General features: G+C 39.6%; 2 protein-coding genes across 3 annotated transcripts in view; both read right to left on the reverse strand.

Moving 5' to 3' along the window:
• LOC139949700 (protein PHTF2-like) overlaps window positions 1-9,637 on the reverse strand; it is a 28,479-nt gene extending 18,842 nt beyond the window's left edge. For both annotated transcript variants that reach the window (XR_011787565.1, XM_071948184.1), the window contains exons 1-6: window positions 9,580-9,637; window positions 7,184-7,416; window positions 5,166-5,228; window positions 4,512-4,593; window positions 2,781-2,877; window positions 700-811 (exon numbers count right to left, since the gene is read on the reverse strand). Coding sequence is in view for 1 of the 2 variants with exons in the window: in XM_071948184.1 (XP_071804285.1) it covers window positions 700-811; window positions 2,781-2,877; window positions 4,512-4,593; window positions 5,166-5,228; window positions 7,184-7,234 (405 nt within the window). In the remaining variant the exon portion in view is untranslated. The remainder of the gene's footprint in view (window positions 1-699; window positions 812-2,780; window positions 2,878-4,511; window positions 4,594-5,165; window positions 5,229-7,183; window positions 7,417-9,579) is intronic.
• A 715-nt stretch (window positions 9,638-10,352) lies between these two features.
• On the reverse strand, window positions 10,353-16,400 carry LOC139949854 (quinone reductase-like). Its single transcript, XM_071948406.1, has 3 exons — window positions 16,182-16,400; window positions 15,024-15,260; window positions 10,353-14,627 (listed from the first exon to the last, which is right to left on the reverse strand). The coding sequence occupies exons 1-3, from the start codon at window positions 16,306-16,308 to the stop codon at window positions 14,395-14,397; spliced, it is 597 nt and encodes a 198-aa protein (XP_071804507.1). The 5' UTR covers window positions 16,309-16,400; the 3' UTR covers window positions 10,353-14,394.
• Between the last annotated feature and the right edge of the window lie 557 nt (window positions 16,401-16,957).

Genomic DNA, 16,957 nt, shown 5'->3' on the forward strand with positions numbered 1-16,957 from the left:
AACAAATATTTAAAAGCTTTTAAAGGGAAGGTACACGTTTGGTAATTACTCAAAACAAATATTAACTTAAAAACTGACTTAGTAACAAGCATTGGGGAGCTGTTAAATTGTGGGAAACGACTCCCTCTGAAGAAATGTAGTTTTTGAGAAAGAGGTAATTTCTCACTAAAATATCAAAGACTTCTAGCTAGAAGTCTTTTATTCCTATCTGAAAGCACACACAATCGTCCAACAAGGGTGTTTTTTCTTTCATTATTTTCTCGCAACTTCAATGACCAATTGAGCCCACATTTTCACAGGTTTGTTATTTTATGCATATCATGGGATACACCAAGTGAGAAGACCGGTCTTTGATAATTACCAAACGTGTACCTTCCCTTTAAAACAGTTATAGTTACATTATATAATAATATTAGTGAAGAATAACCACAAATTTACCGTGTGTCAATGACCTTGGTTGGTGGCTGGCCACTGTTAATGGACCTCACCTTTCGGCTAGAGCGACCAGCAACCAACCAAGGTCATTAACACACAGTGAATACTAGGTGTTACCTAATTCCATACCATTACGAAATTGAGTGGTCAAACGGCAGGAGGGTTAAGATTATTTTTGCCATGTTGCCAGCATGGGTTGCTTCCTCCATTAACATCTTTATGGTAAAATTACATTAAATGGGACCAGGGAATTTGAAATCTTACCTGTTGTCCTTCCTTTGGTATGTACAAGCAGTACACGATCACCACCATAAACTGCATGAAATACAACCCTAGTAAACTAATGTACATCCATTTCGATAGCTGTTTCTTCCACCTGAAAGAGAAAACCAAACCAATTTTATTAGGATCAAGTCACCTGAAATGTGCGAGTATGGTTTCTCGGGACATACAGTAGTTTTGGTGGAAAACCTTTTTGTTTTGATTTGTCACGAGAGGGCGCTCTCACCACAAGAAACGCTCCACAATAAGAAGCAGCAAACCACTGCGCACATTTCAGTTTGATGAACCTCAACCCAACCTGAGGGGGTACCGGTCACTTCGGCACCTTGCAAACTCGGCACCTGCAAACTCGGCACCTTGCAAACTCGGCACTTACAACCTCGGCACCTTGCAAACTCGGCACATGTACAAATACAAACTCGGCACCCAGCTGAAAAAGTTCAATTTTTTTTCACACTGTGATTTTCAGTCCCCCAGTCCCATAAAAAGTTTGATCCTGCTTTAAGTTATTATAACACTTATTTTAACTATCGTACAATTTACCAGAAAGTAGAAGCGACGTTATAGCAAAATAGTACAGGACGGGAAAAAAAATAACACTGAAAGGATCATGTGCACCAAACAATCTTTAATCTTTCACGCACAGGAACTGTCGCGAGTGGTCCGTCTGTAAATTAGTCCCCGGTCACGGCCGGCGTCTTTCGGCAAATCATACTCCGTTAAAGCAAAATTTCATTGAAAACTGTTAAACAAAAGAAACAAAACCCTTTTTTTTTAAATGTTCAAAGCCCAAATCATAAAAAAAATTGTGCCGCACTTTCACCGACATGGATGCAATCAGCCTAAACAACATTTAAAAAAAAAATAGACTGAACTCGGTGTGGCGCCACGGTAAATTTCCTGTAGGCCCAAATTTTCTCGAAAGTTCGGAATTCTTATCAACCCCCATAACTAGTGATTTTGCCATGAACAGCGTTTACAAAGCTACTAATTATTGAACTCTTTTTTATTGTGTAATTACACGTACGTTACTTTATTTTAACTACTTGACTCTTCGAGGTTATTTTTGCTTGGTGCCGAGTTTGTTAGTCAATAAAAGGTTGGTGCCGAGTTTGTATGGTGCCGACATTCTTGGTGCCCAGTGGGTGACGAGATTACAAGATGCCGAGTTTGCAAGGTGCCGAGTTTGCAGGTGCTGAGTTTGCGAGGTGCCGAAGTGTTCGGTATTCACCTGAGGTCAACCTTGTACTGTAACATCACAAAAAACCAGTCGGCAACATTTTTGATAGTTTACACATCATGATAAAATATCTTTTTTGAGAAGTGTCGGTATTGAGAAGGGCAAACTTGACCAGGATGATGTGGTCGTCTTCTGGCGAGTGCTAGAGGTACGTTCACCTCAAGAACACTGAAATCAGCACTGAACCACAAGCCCAAGGCCAGTGATTTTAGTGACATCATAACGCTATCTATCTGGCAGTTTATCATCTAAAAACCACAATGATTGGTCAGACAGTAGGAGGGTTGACTGTGGTTCTGTGTTCATGCATTCACCATGAGATTTCATATTGCAGGCTGGCATTTGTTAATCTTATATTCATGTAGGCCTTTGTATCATTACAAACCACAGTGGATTCTATTGAACAGACATGCAACTGTAACTTCACAAAAAAAAAAAGAAATTGCAAAATTTGAATAATTTTGTTTAGCATTTTTTCAATTTTGAATGGGAAAACTAAGATGAAAAAAAAATTCTGCAAAAAATGCATGCTTGATTGAATGGTCATTGAGTAGGAGGGTTGACTGTGTACTGTGCATGCATTCAACGCGCTCAAGTACCAATCCAAACCACAGCAGATGAAACCGAGTGGTGAGACAATCAGGCTAATGAAGACAAGGAACTAATACTATTTGGTTTCAATCACCCCACATTGACATAAATTAAGCACTGTATAATACGCAGTACGTCCTTGAGTTCTTTAAAAGCAGGTCACTGGAAGGGCGAAAACAAAATAATACTCTTTATCCCCGAAGCAAAGTTAACATTTTAGAAATGAACTTACCAACTACAGTATAGTGGAAACAGCATCACCCTGATAAGTCCTTTACGTGCAATGGAGCCTGAGGAGTGCTCAGGCTTGGTTTTGGTAAATGTGGAACCTGATATTAAAGAACCAGAAATCAAATCAATCCGCCGTATTTAATAGTATTTTTATCATTACAAGGGGGTATACACAATTTGTCCTGCCTGCACAGTTTTAATAGGCATGTCACTTTTGTTGCACCGTAGTTTTAAGTTGCTTAGAGGTGGGTTATAAGTTTATAACCGTTATAATGTCTGTGGTGGTAATGTGTTCCAGTCTTAAACTGTTTTGGGTATTAATGAATACACCCCATTCTTTGTAAATACAGTTAGCATGCCCTCGAACCGCTGAAGCACGTGACAGTATCACCCACAATCTAACTCGGGCTCAATGGTGAGTTTTGTTATGCACTCATTTTAGAATAGATAGCTAAATGCTAGTTGGCAACAGCCTGGGTTCCATAATTCACCCCCCACAAAGGAAATGCCAGTCGGGTTTCATACACCTTCCCCCCAAAAATACACCCAGCTTCTACAATGTACTTGACATAGTGCCCTGTATGTGCCATGTTTGTACACATGACACGCAACTCTCGGGGAGAGCGTTCATTTCAAGTCGCAGCAGCAAAGATATGGAATGGTCTTCCATATTACGTCCGGGCAGATGTCACAACCGATACATTCAAATCAGCACTCAAAACACATCTGTTCAACATCCACAAATAATCATTGCCTTTGACAAGCATAATGACTATAACTTTTTTTTAAAGTCACCTGGAACGAAGCTGACTAGGGTGCAGATTTTTTGAGCAAGCGCCATGAGCTCCTGCATTGGCCGATACCGGCGCTAAACAAGACTTTGATTATTATTAATATTATTACTGTTATGAAATCTATTGAACATAATACACAAATATTTAGACCGTAATATTCACTACATGAAAAGGTTTTGTAAAAACCAATGTTTGGTATAGACCTAAAGGAAAGAACCAAACTGAAATCATTGATTCGTCATGTAGTGGGCCCTCACAGTTTGCCAAGAAGAAGCCATTTTCCATCATAGGGAAAGGTAAACAATTTATCCGTCAAACTGCAGTGGCCGCTGCATGACTTCTTGGTTCAACAGCAAAATACATACAATGGTTTGTATATCAACTACAATCCTGGCCATATCTCGTTGGGCCCCCAACCCCTTTTCAATGTTGGCTCTCATTGCACGGTCTGTTGCGTTCCAGTAAACATTGAGCGAGGGGACGGGGGAACATAATGTTAATTGTCAGGGGGAAGTGGACAGGGAATATTTATTGTTAAGTTGGGAATGGGTGGCCCAAGCATTTTGGCTGGGGTTGTAGGTTGTTGTCTGTGTTTACAGCACTAAGATCGTGATTGTTGTGGGGCTAGTAAATGTTTGTCACATCCATATCAGCCATTACAAAATGTCACAAACTGCCTGTACGGTGCCGAGTTGTGAAGGAGATATTGTAAAGAGTCAACCCCTTTGACATGTTTGAGGGGAATTGGCCTCTCTGGGATCAACTGTACCATTGGTAAAGGGCACACTGTACTGGAAATGGCCCTGATTTTTACTCTAGTTTAAAGAGAAGCTCTAGATGGTCTTTGCGAAATGGGACAAAAAATTGCAACGTACCTAAAAAACAAGGGGCTTTGTAAGGGTGAACAGTTTTTAACAACTACTTCTTTTCTGACTTACCTCTTACAAGATCAATATCAATGAGTTCTGTTTTCAGCCGACTCGTCCGTAGTGGAACATTGTTAGCACCAGCTTGTAGACCCTGAAAAATTCATTGTAAAACAAAGCGTAGCTTTAACATACAGGAGCGCCAACACTTGCGTCTTGCAATCAGGGAGATTTTGTACAGCAATAATTCATAGAGGATATTTTAAGTCAAGACCGGAACTCAAACACACCCTCTTCTGCTCAGAACACAAGGGCACAATTTCATAGTGCTGCTTAAAGGTAAGCAAATTTGCATGCTTACTGTAGCAGAAAAATTTGGCGGCCATATTGCGTGTTTACCGTGGATTTGCATTGTGACGTCATTTATTTTCGTGCGATAAGCACTGCAAGGTTAGCATGCCTTTTCGTGTGCTTACGGTTAGCTGCGCTATGAAATAGAAATTGCACAGTAAGCACCTAATCGGCCGCTAAGCAGCGCTATGAAATTGGGCCCAGATCTCGAGTCCAATGTGCTTGATAGCTCAACCATGACATGCAACGCGTAAAGGCGCATGAAATTTTACAGTTTACTTTTATTTCCAATCAAAATTATAAGTGGAATGGAAGGCTTTTCGGAAGCATTACGGTTCTGGTTATATTTTGTTTTTGTTGCTGCCTTATATTTACCTGTATGTTAAGTTCCTTTTCTTCAACATGTTCTTCCCACAGTTCTTTGTCATAGGCTCCAATCTGTGATAAAGGACAAAACATAAAAGAAATTAAAAGAAAGGAAAAACAGATCACGTTAGGATTGACAATAATAATTTTCCACTATTTAGTGGCACAAACGCTATTTAAATGTGCGTCTCAGTTTTATTTGTCGCAGCTGGCTGTTTTCTAATGTTAATTAAAAATGTATGTGTTTATTGTATATTCTTCTCTTCTTTTGTTTGGTCTCTGGACAAAGGTAATCATTGAATAAAGTCAAATTGGTAATTTAGTGACTTCCAGCCACTTGATGGTATCCTCATCAAAGTCCCCAAGTCCCTGCTTGCCCTCATGGTGGTCTAAAGTCAGGGCAGTCAAGAATGATGTGGTCAATAGACCGATTGCGCTCCGTGCGTCATGTGACCTACATGTACGCGTGTATTGTGGGTATTGGATGTAAACAACGACGGCGTACTGCATATATAAACGTGCGTAAAGACAAGGTTATAAATACTGTTGTAATTTTTTGCTCAAGAAAAGGACTAAATTCTCGAAATCACTGAAGAAAATTCCAGAGTTTGTGGCATGATACCTTACTGGTGGCTGAACAATGCCAGTATGGTTAAACACAGTTCCACCAAATAGGAAATTCCTAGAGAATTTTCACTCGATGTCATGTGTTTGTGCACGGAAAGTGTGGTTTTACAGTGCTCTCATATTAAAAATTTTGCTGGCAATATTTTCAATAAAAATCTCATTAAGAAGCTGCAAATCCCTTATTTTCACCCTCAAAATATTTGATTAGAATGGGTAGCCGCCAGCTATGAGTAGGACAACTTCGCGATCTCCCTTATCACAGCCCAACTTCATGCCGTGCACAAAGCAAAATCCACGGCGCGTGAGCTCGCTCAAACCTCAGTAATTTACGTAGTCTAACCATACTCTCAAAAGAAACCTCTTTTGTCGTAGAATACTGGGAACATCAACTAGCAATTATGTGATTTAAATCATTGTCACAATATTCAACTTTAAAAAAGGGCTCCGTTTTTAGTTATAAGTGTTATTTATTGAAAATACAGCAAATTATGGTCCATCGGTACGAGTCTTCACATGTCTCTACTGTGTAGCCGTGTTTTCCCATACCCCCTATACATGTAGGTCACGTGATCGCATGTAATCATTGGTAGCGCAAACGGTCTATTGACCTTATATGCACATGACGTCATTTTAGTAGGGCGCCCTAAACCTAGAGGTCAAAAGAAGATCGTTCATTCACCAATCTGCGCCGCGCGTACAAATCCGTGCGTCTCGATTGTTTCGTCACCGTTTTTCCTCTAAGATGGCGACTGGATGACGTCAATGCATAAGGTCTATTGTACAATGTGGGCTACTGTTCCAATGCTAAAAATTACCCTGGCCAGTGGACCAATGGGTTCCTTGCCCAATCATGCCACTGCCAATGCTGAAACTACATAGGCTTTGGCCAGTGGTCCAGGGGTTACTTCATGCCCTGTGGGTTACTTGCCCAATGCTCAAACTACATGTACTTGGCTCTAGCCAGTGGGCATAACAAGCCCTGTGGGTTACTGGCCCAATGATGAAACCACTCAAGGCTTTAGCCAGTGGGCAATTCAATTCAAACTCTGTGGGTTACTGGCAAAATGCTGAAACTACTGGGGTCTGGCCAGTGGGCCAGGGGTTATTTCAAGCTCTGTGTGTGTTACCGGCCCAATGCTGAATTTACTGGGCTCTGGCCAGTGAGCATTTCAAGCCATATGTGTCACTGGCCCAACCCAGTGCTGAAACTAGTGGGCTCTGGCCATTGGTGCAGGCGATCTCCCGACAATGATAAGAGCACACTATTAAAAAGCCGACTTGTTAAACCAGAGGTTCTTTTCAGAACTTCAAACAACTCGGACGAGAATTTTTACAAAGTAAAAGGCGTCTCCGCAAAGCTCACTTGATTATATTCCCACCATTCCTGCAGCAAACCTTACCTGTTTCTGGAAGCCAGAAATGGCCTCGTTAATTCCAAGAAACCCCAGCATCTTTCAAATGGGAAACTCTGAGACGTTGAACTCGACCAATCGCATCAGACCCGATGTCAGCCAATGTGACTCTGTCGAACCAACTTTCTCATCTCTTGAACTAGGAGCAACATCCAGTGCGTCCGTTGACCCCTCAGCTTTTCAAATTATTAAAAAAGTCTTACGCATGAGGGTCAATAAACCTAGATGTGGAAAATCAATGAGGAAATAGGTATTGATAAAAAGGCTATTTAATATGTTTAATGTAAATCTAAATTTCTCTAAATGGGTTAAAACACAGTACTACAACAATGGCTAAAAAAACTTTAAAAACAATTCCAAAATTTTGTTCATTCATATAATTTTTATATGGACAAAAACACATAAATATTCAATTACATGTACCAACCAATGCCATGTGGTAGCAGCAATTCAAAAACAAGGGAAAAAGTGGCGGCCAGTTACATATTTAATTAATAATAAATACCAAAAAGTAAAACTAAAAAAGAGCATTAACATTAGAACATGTCAATGGGTCAGAATGAATTCCTCCATGGTCAGATTAACCTCATTAAATAAGGAAGTTCATGAGAGTGGTCCATATAACACTGTAAAGTCTAACTGACGACTGGTGAGCCACTTTTTCAGAATAGAATAATATAGAAACACAGAGCAAGATTCCCTGCATAACTAGTGCCTTCAAACGCTGGCCTAAACAGAGAGCTAGCGCATTAACATAGTTGCGATAGTAACCCTCCTGCCGACGGCGTAGCCGGAGAGGTCGGCAGGTTACGTTATAAGGTTTATCGCGATTCAGAAACGCAATGCATTGTGGGAAGGAATATGGGGCGGTTTCTATGCAGTTTCTACGACTTGCGCACACAACGCCTATACCTTTGTGTGGGTTCAACAGCGCCCTCTCTTGATATTTTGCTATTCGCGATAAACCTTATTGCAATAGATTCGGGAGAGGGGGGAGCTAAATATATCGTAGCGTCATACGTTATCGACCCTATATGTTTTCGGTCCCCAACTTTGATTTGCGTTTACCGCGAGATTGTGCAAGCTGCACTGGTGACAGAAGCTATGCAGTTTACTCACGGTCTGTTTTTCATCAGGCTTAATCATGCTGAGAATAAAGTTTCCTGTCGTTGGTTATGCTCAAACATTTATAAAATGAATGATTTTTGGTACTAATCACTAGTGCATTATTATGCCAACATTCAAATGAGTCAAAGAAACATCATCCAACCTCGAAAGTTCAAAACAAAATTACTAGGGCCTATCTGCTAGATTGAGTTTCATTCTGCTTTAGTCACTAGATGGATCACATGAGGTGGTTACTATTTGGGATTCTATGGTGTGCAAATGTGGGGGAAATATTAAAATATTTTAAGTGAAAATGACACACAAAAAATTTGTTTTGATTTACTGCATACTGTAATAAATTCCGATAAGCGTTATAAATATTAAGTCTACATTAAAGAGAAAATATCATAGATTGATTTCTTATCTCCTGAAACCAAACATTACTGGTCTGAAATGGAGGAAAACGGATTGTTATGAAGTATGTGTGCTTCAAGGGGGGGGGGGGTGTTTTACTTTCATGCCTTATGTTATGATATCTCTGGATTCTAATATACTTAGCCATAAATCATAATGCCTTGGGACAAAAATGTAATTAAATTTGTTAAGTAGTAATTGAATAATATTTTTGATTTATTTTGGACGTCATACTAGCTTCTGAATATTCAATAAAATACCAACCAATGAAAGATGTGAAAACATATGACGTTGCTCCAATGTCGTGCATGCATTTCTAAGCACTGTTAATGGTGGACTGTCTCTCACAATGTAAAACCAAAACTTAAAAAACTTAAACACACCATGAAGTGTTAAAAAAATAACAAAATTGGATAGATGATTTGAAAAAAAAATATATTAGTTTTTGATTGTGAACAGTTTTCCTGTTATCCTACTGAAAACACATGACACCAGGATACAAATTCTAACGTCCAGATTATAATGCGACACCTATGAATAATTTATATGAATGATACAACATTATAAATTATTTAGGCCTACATATAACAGCAGATTTAGAATAAAAACTTACAAAACCCACAAGATTCCAAGACAATGAACAGATGAGCATGATGAAAGATGAAGTCTATTCATGATTGACGATTGAATTGAATTGAAATTGAAGAAGCAATTCGCAAACAATATTTCTTACTATCTTTGTGTTTCTCCCAGCGTTGCATCCAGAACCCGCTGAGTTTGCTGAAAATATGATGTTTGTACCTTAATTAGGTTTTCATTGATGATTATGTAAATTATTCTCGTAAAAAGAAAAGGTAACTTACACAACATTGTCCATCCATCACAACGTTATCTTCTGTTTATGCGCGCACTGAAGATTTGTCGTTCCATTTCCCTGTGACCTTTGTACCTCTGATGGGTTATTTCATTTTTTAAGGGGGAATAAGTATTGAAGGTGCCGTAGGTTATTGTTGTTTAGTCATTTACAATCTTTCAAAAGTCACTGGATTGCACATTTTATGCGGATTATTCATCGGTTCTTTATCTAAAATAACAAAAACACTATCTAATTTAAATACTTTACCAATTGAATTCATAAGTCAAAATAACAATACACTCTGCAAATTAATTAACTGTGCCGGCCATAATAGAAAAACAAAAACATTGTCACTTCGATCGACGAAGAATTTCCAAGATGGCGTTCGTTCATCGTATGTTGGTGATGTACATTTCCACTCTCATTTTTATCAGTTTGCTGACCGCCCGCCTAACCCAAAACTCTGAAACGGGATGGGCATGGAACTGGTTCTTTGTCTTCATCCCTCTGTGGGTTTGCGACTTGATCGAACTCACCTTTCTGATCGTCAAGATGATAAGCCACTGCCGAGTTGGCTACGATCCGAATGACATGTGTTTATCAATGGTGAATAAAGTATGGTTTGTGTGTTTGCTTGGGTTGAAAATCTCCTTCCAAGTTGTACTGTGTGTGAAACTGCAATATGCCCGCAGTATGGCTATGTATTGGGTGTTCATTCCACTCTGGTTGATGCTGGGTTTCTCAGCAGTGAGACTGTTCCCATGGAGCTCAAAACTCAGATAGCAAAAGTGAAAGTGCTTCATCAGACACTGTCTTGACTAGTCTACACAGTTACACTGTGCTAACTTTAGGGCTGATTTTTGTATGGTTATCAATATTAGGTTATTGACTGCACATCAATTTAAGTGAGACACTAAGTACTCAAGCCTACGTGTATTACTGCAAACCAGCACCAAGTCTTCTTTGTGTAGTGTGACTGGTTTGACTCGACACGGACAATTGGTGCAAGATATGTGAACAGATTTCCTATGGTACATGTACGAGTAGGATTCTACTCTACTCTACTCACTATATAACTGGTACTCGTCACATCGCTGTGTTAAACCAATGCGAAAATAACTGAGTACCAGCATACACCTTACCATACACATACACACAGACACGGAGCTTGCCAATGTCATCTGGTTGAGCAGGGGCCAAAGTGGCTAGACTTGCTTCCCTTTCTTCAGCCAACCAGCATATTGAGAAGAACAACATACATTGTAAACCATGATGATGGATGTAGGTAGTAGGCTGTACAACATTGACAATGCCATCAACAAAATAAACCGCGGTACAAGCCCTGGTAGAGTGTTGGTGTTCTTTGCAGTGGAGGAGTCCAACCTGGGCTATTGAACCCCTACACTGGAAGAACTAGATGAAAGTTATCCTCAACTCTAGTTATATAACTGACTACAGTCAACCAGTAGTTTGATGGGAGGTCAATGTGGACGTGGAATAATCGACTGATTCTTCAAAGTTCAACCGAGCTGGCAGACAGCATGACCATAGCTGATAATCATTAAATGAGACATTAAAAAATCATGCACCAGAAGCATATTAACTTGGACTGGACAATTGAAATAGAGGGCATTGGTTGAGACCCAGTCGCTTGGCAAAGTACTGCTTTAAACACAGTTTTTGACATCTTCATCTGTATTTCACTATTAATATTATATTATGACCAAAGATGTAAAAAAGACAGGGCCCAGGTCATTATATACAAGTGTGTTTCGTTAAGTATTTGTCTACTCAGTAATTTTCTTGAGGTCGTGAAATGTAATCCATGGGAATATTCTTTCTACTGTGTTCAAGATTATGAAGTGCGAAAGGCACAAGATGGGAAACTCTAGCTGAGCATGTGAAATATTGGACGCCATTTTTAGAGCAAGCAACTTTTTTGATGCAAGATTAAGACAATGAGCATTATTGCTATAATTGCTTGCTGTGATGGCACACTATGCCTATTTCAGATTCAAAAGACAGAGCTCCAGTCCAACTGCTGCCCATCTTGCCCCTTCGGCGCTAAAAAGTCAGACTACAGAGTAATTTTGTGTGACCCCCCCTTTATTTTCTTATTCCTAACCCTAGCATGTAATCACCATTTGTATACTGGCTTGACTGGTCTCAAATTATGTAGGCAATGAGAGCATGGAGGTTGAAATAGTTCTACCTCCATGGTGAGAGCAAGTGAAAACCGAACCATAGATGGATGGCACATGTGGTCTTACACTTGGTTCCAAGTCTTTGATCAGTGCTTTTTAGTCGTTCTGATAGCCGCTACAAACAGCACCCTCTTGTGATCTTTCTTCATCATTTAGCCTAGATTGCGAGTTGGGGCGTGTGATGTATTAGCTTATTATGTGGGGGTGTTTTCGTGGTTGAGATGCAGAAGAATAACGGCAATCTAAGACTTGAATCAAGTCTAATAGGGTCTTTGCCCACCATCTTTGATGAAACATGTACACGCTAAAAATCATCAAATATGGCGGTTGATGACGCTTCATGTCAGGCAACCCTTATGTAAAAACATTTTAAATACCAGTGACGAAAGAAAACGATGGCAGAATTGTGTTATGTAACCTTTTTTATTGAAAAATATTTAGCACATAAATAAGAAGTGAACAAACTTAATAATATTACCAACTATCCCTTTCTATTATTTATTATGTCTACAATTATAAGTAAATGTCTAGTTGTGTTGTTTTTATTTTATCTACATTTTCACACTTTGAATCTACTATAATATATCAAATAATTTGACGATCCATGATCTAATTTGTGGAGTGCCCGAGTTTGCTGTGGGATCTTAGTTCCATTGGCCCCTTTTAACGAGAGCAACTTGCTGCGTTGAGCAAGTTGAGGGGAAAACAAACAGGCTGGGCCCAATTTCATAACTTTAGTTGTTAAGTACAAATATCAGCTTTTTAGCAAAGAAAGATTTTGCTGAGCAAAATAAAAGAAACCAGAGAAAACTTATTCCCTGCTAATTTTTGCTGAGCAGAAATATTTGCTTACCAACCTTTGCTGCTTACATGTAAGCAGCTCTATGAAATTGAGCTTTGGTCTCGATTTTAGTTAAAACAGCTGCTTGAACATCCAGCAGGGTGGATATGTGCGCATTACAAGTCTTTATTATTATTAAAATCTAAAATTATGACACCACCTTTAAAGTAGAGGACAAAATTGGTAGGTTCATTGTCAGAAGACCCGTATCAACACTTTTTGATACCCAACATAAATACATGAAAATGAAAAAACTACCTGTAAAATTTACTACGATTTGCATAGACACACATTTACATAAAATACTTTCTCCGAGCTGTGGTGGTTCTGAAATGGTTTTAACCAAACCATTGTGGCCCAATTCCATATTAAGTAAAGAATCTGCGCATTATATGGAAGCGGGTAGTTCTGCACTTCTGTCAAGCATTTCTTTTGTGTTAGCAGGGAATTTTTGCTTAAGTGCTTGTGCATTCTCCGCGTCACTAGCATTCTTCATAGACACGGCTAGCACAGAAATTTGGCACTTGCACAGTAGGTGGAGAATTGTGACAATATTCTTCAGTAAGCAGAGCCAAACCATGCAACTTCAACTTCGGAGGGGAACAAAAGAAACTTGCAAAACCTTGTATACATGTGCTAGTGTTTTGCAGTTTTCTAAACTTAAAATAAGAAAACTTAAGAGGAACTCAGCTGATGGCTGAAACGTTGAAAGCCAACTTAAAGTACATGTTTACTGGCTCCCCAGTCATAGACTTTGAGCTATGTTCTACAAACCATCAGCTGAAAGTTTCTGTGTATCAGTTTGAAATAAATCCATGTGATTGATGGTTGGAAAATACCCTTGACTAAAAGTACCCTGAAAGTAATCTGAAAGACATGAATTACAAACTTAATATGGATGTTAAAAAGGCAGTGAACACTATTGGTAATTACTCAAAATAATTATTAGCATAAAACCTCACTTGGTAACAAGTAATGAGGAGAGGTTGATAGTATAAAACATTGTGAGAAACATCTCCCTCTAAACTGACGTAACTTAAGAGAAAGAAGTTATTTTCCACGATTTTGATTTCAAGACCTCAAGTTTAGAATTTGAGGTCTCGAAATCAAGCATCTGAAAGCACACAACTTCGTGTGACAAGGCTGTTTTTTTCTTTCATAGTTATCTCGCAACTCCGACGACCAATCGAGCTCAAATTTTCACAGGTTTGTTTTATGCATGTGTTGAGACCCACCAAGTGAGAAGACTGATTACATTTGCATGCAAAAAACACCCATTGACCTGGAAAAACACCATTTGGCCCAATTCTTTTGATGCAATCATCATAAATATCATGGTTGCACCAAATGACAAGGGCCCAATTTCATAAAGCATGTAAGCACAAAAACTTGCTTGGCACAAAAAAAAATAACGGTTGCTTAGCAAACGCAGGATACCAGCCAACACCATTCAAATAACATGGCTGCGACTGGTACCTGGTCACTTCTTGCTTGGCCAAGAAATTTGCTGTTTAACAGTATTATGAAATTGGGCCCAGGACACACTCTTACAAACTATATTCTAAAAGCCTGAAGCCCGGTTCATACTTCATGCGTATGTGAATGCGAAGCGAATTTTGATGTCACAAATTCGCATTGAACAATTCACAGCAGTTGCCCTCTGCTCTACTCCCTTGCGAATAATCACTGCGAAAGGAGGGTGTGACGTCAAATTCATGCCAAATTCGCGTTCGCATGAAGTATGAACCGGGCTTAAAGGTGGGTAGAAGAAGTCTTTCTACTTGGGTAAGCCTACGAGCTCGCGGTGGTTCTTCATGGCGTGGGCGTTCCAATCCAACTGGCCGATGATCGTCTTGGCCCCTTTTACCAGGTGGTCGTCGAGTGGCTCTCCAGCTTCCGAAAGAGTTGCATGGCATTTAGGAATGCCGAAGATGTTAGAGACGGGAAGGCAACCAATCTCACCGAGGAAACATCTAAGATGCATCGCTGCTCGCATGCCACCATACATTCCTGTACGAAAAAATTATGAACACAAAAAGGTAGTTAATTAGCAAATACTTATAGGGAGGCTAACTTTTATTCCAACCTCGAGTTTACTTTATATTAGCTGGAACATCTAAGTTGTAATGTAGTTTTACATAGTGTTTTCATATTGAAGCATTGTTCTTTGTTTTCATTCGAGTGGGGTCTCTACTGGACAAGCTGATGCTTCTTGGAGACCTCCTTCCTCACACAAAAACCTAATGTCCTTTTGTTTTCTTAATTATTATAAGCATGTACATGTAAATTATATCACTTATGCTTAGTGAGGTGAAAAAAATATGGAAGAAATTAATGAATGAATTTCTGCCCATTGGCCTGAAACGCTAACATGAGGAACCCAGGCTGTCCACGTCACCAACATACCTGGTGAGTAGCAAACGATGGCTGAAGGCTTGTAGGCAAAAATCGACGTTGGGAAATGATCGATCATGTTAGTCAGGCCTGGGGGTATGGAGTGGTTGTACTCTCCCGATACGAAGACATACGCGTCCGCCTCCATGATCTTCTTCTTAGCATCTTGCAAGACTTGAGGTGCCTCCGTCTGATCTTTGTAAAAGTGCAGCGCCTTCTTCAAGATGGGGAGGTCCAACTTTTCTGCATCTGTGATTTTAACAAAGCAATCAATCAATCAGTTTGGGTATTAAATAAAAGGTTCATTTTCGAAAACATTGAGTTAGCAAGGAAAGTTGGATGATAGCAGCTTAGAGATGCCAGTTAGGCCTATAATGTGACTTAAAAAAAAACCCAAATTACAAGAAAAATTCACTGGGTAAAATTATGGGTTGAAAACTGTATCAGTGTGCTTTAAATTCCGACCCTATGGTCACTTTAGTTGCAACAAAAGAACCCAGTGCACTTATCGAAAAGAGAAGGGGTACGCCCCATGCTCCTGGCTGTGGCTGCTGTATGCGCCCTAGCATCCTGAAAACCCTTACAATGTGCTACGTAACATGTACATAAAATTGGGTCTCAGAATTAATCACTGTAATAACCTATCTTTCTGAAAGTTTGTATGATACTCAACGCCTTCAGTACTTTGTTTGGTAGAAAGGTGTGCTATTTATAAGACTTTGATATTATATTATTACTATTAGACAGACCAAATGCTGCGTTTCAAGTCAGTGAGGGAGCATTGAACATGTTGAAAGTTGATGTTCTTTGTGAATATATTTTTATCACACTGAGTTGCACTCAGCTGCAGAGTTAACCAGGACCCATTGGCATGAGTCAATGTACTAGATACATGAGGATCAAGTTCGTGTTTCTAGAATTTGTGTCATGATTTTCAAAAGTGGTAAAAATGGAGCAATTCTGCTGACTAGCTGTCGAAATTGTACGTTTTTAACCATTTCGCCCTGCTCACATTGCGTCTGCTTCGTAACCCTCTGGCTACGCCATCGGCAGGAGGGTTACGTTATCGCAACTAGTGGACTCCTGCTCTGTGCTGTGCGTTGCTTTTTCTAGCTATTGCACTTTGATGATGGGCATATCAGATATGGAAAATAAGGTAGAAAAACTTACCCATGAAATCTACCTCGTGTTTACCATCTTGTTCCAGCTGATTTATCATGAACTTGGCCACTCTCTCGCCAAGCCTATTTTCTCGGTATGTCCCGAGGAATAAGATAACTTTTAGCTTGCTTGCCATGATTTATTTGCACTTGATTTGAGAGAAAATTACGCCCGCCTTGCTTTTGACACACGCGACGATTGACCGACTCTTGTTTTGTATACATTTCATATAACACGCCCCCAACGTCGATTGTTTACATGTATCTTTTATCATTATAGCAAGTCATCGTGACCTTTCAATTCTCTTTGTTGAGCTCTTAAAATAATAGCCGCTAATACAAAGTCAGACCTTTCATCAAGGTCTTCATGGCTTTTTGTTTGGACACCAGCCAGACTTCACATTAGAATGGGGTGGGGTGGGGTCAGTCGTCCCCCACTGAATTTTTACACTCGATGATCAGCTTGACCCATATGGCTTGACCCACATGGCTTGACCCACTTCGGACCATCAGTGACAACATTCACAAATTTGACACAAGGCGTGACAATATTCAATTCAATTCAATTCAATTCAATTCAATTCAAAATTATAATAATCATCAAATTTACTCCTCAAGTCGTAATTTTTGTTGTTAGGAGTAACTTGATGTCATGCTGACATACCGGTCACGGTTCCTTGTGCTAACTTGCAGTAGGCCTCAGAGCCGGCGTCATCTCAATTCAGTGTCTGTTTTCGAGTTTCAGAAAAAAATATGTGTTTGGCGCAATCTTTACCGGAATCAGTT

Source organism: Asterias amurensis, chromosome 17 (genome assembly GCF_032118995.1).
Source record: "Asterias amurensis chromosome 17, ASM3211899v1".
Lineage (NCBI taxonomy): Eukaryota > Metazoa > Echinodermata > Asteroidea > Forcipulatida > Asteriidae > Asterias > Asterias amurensis.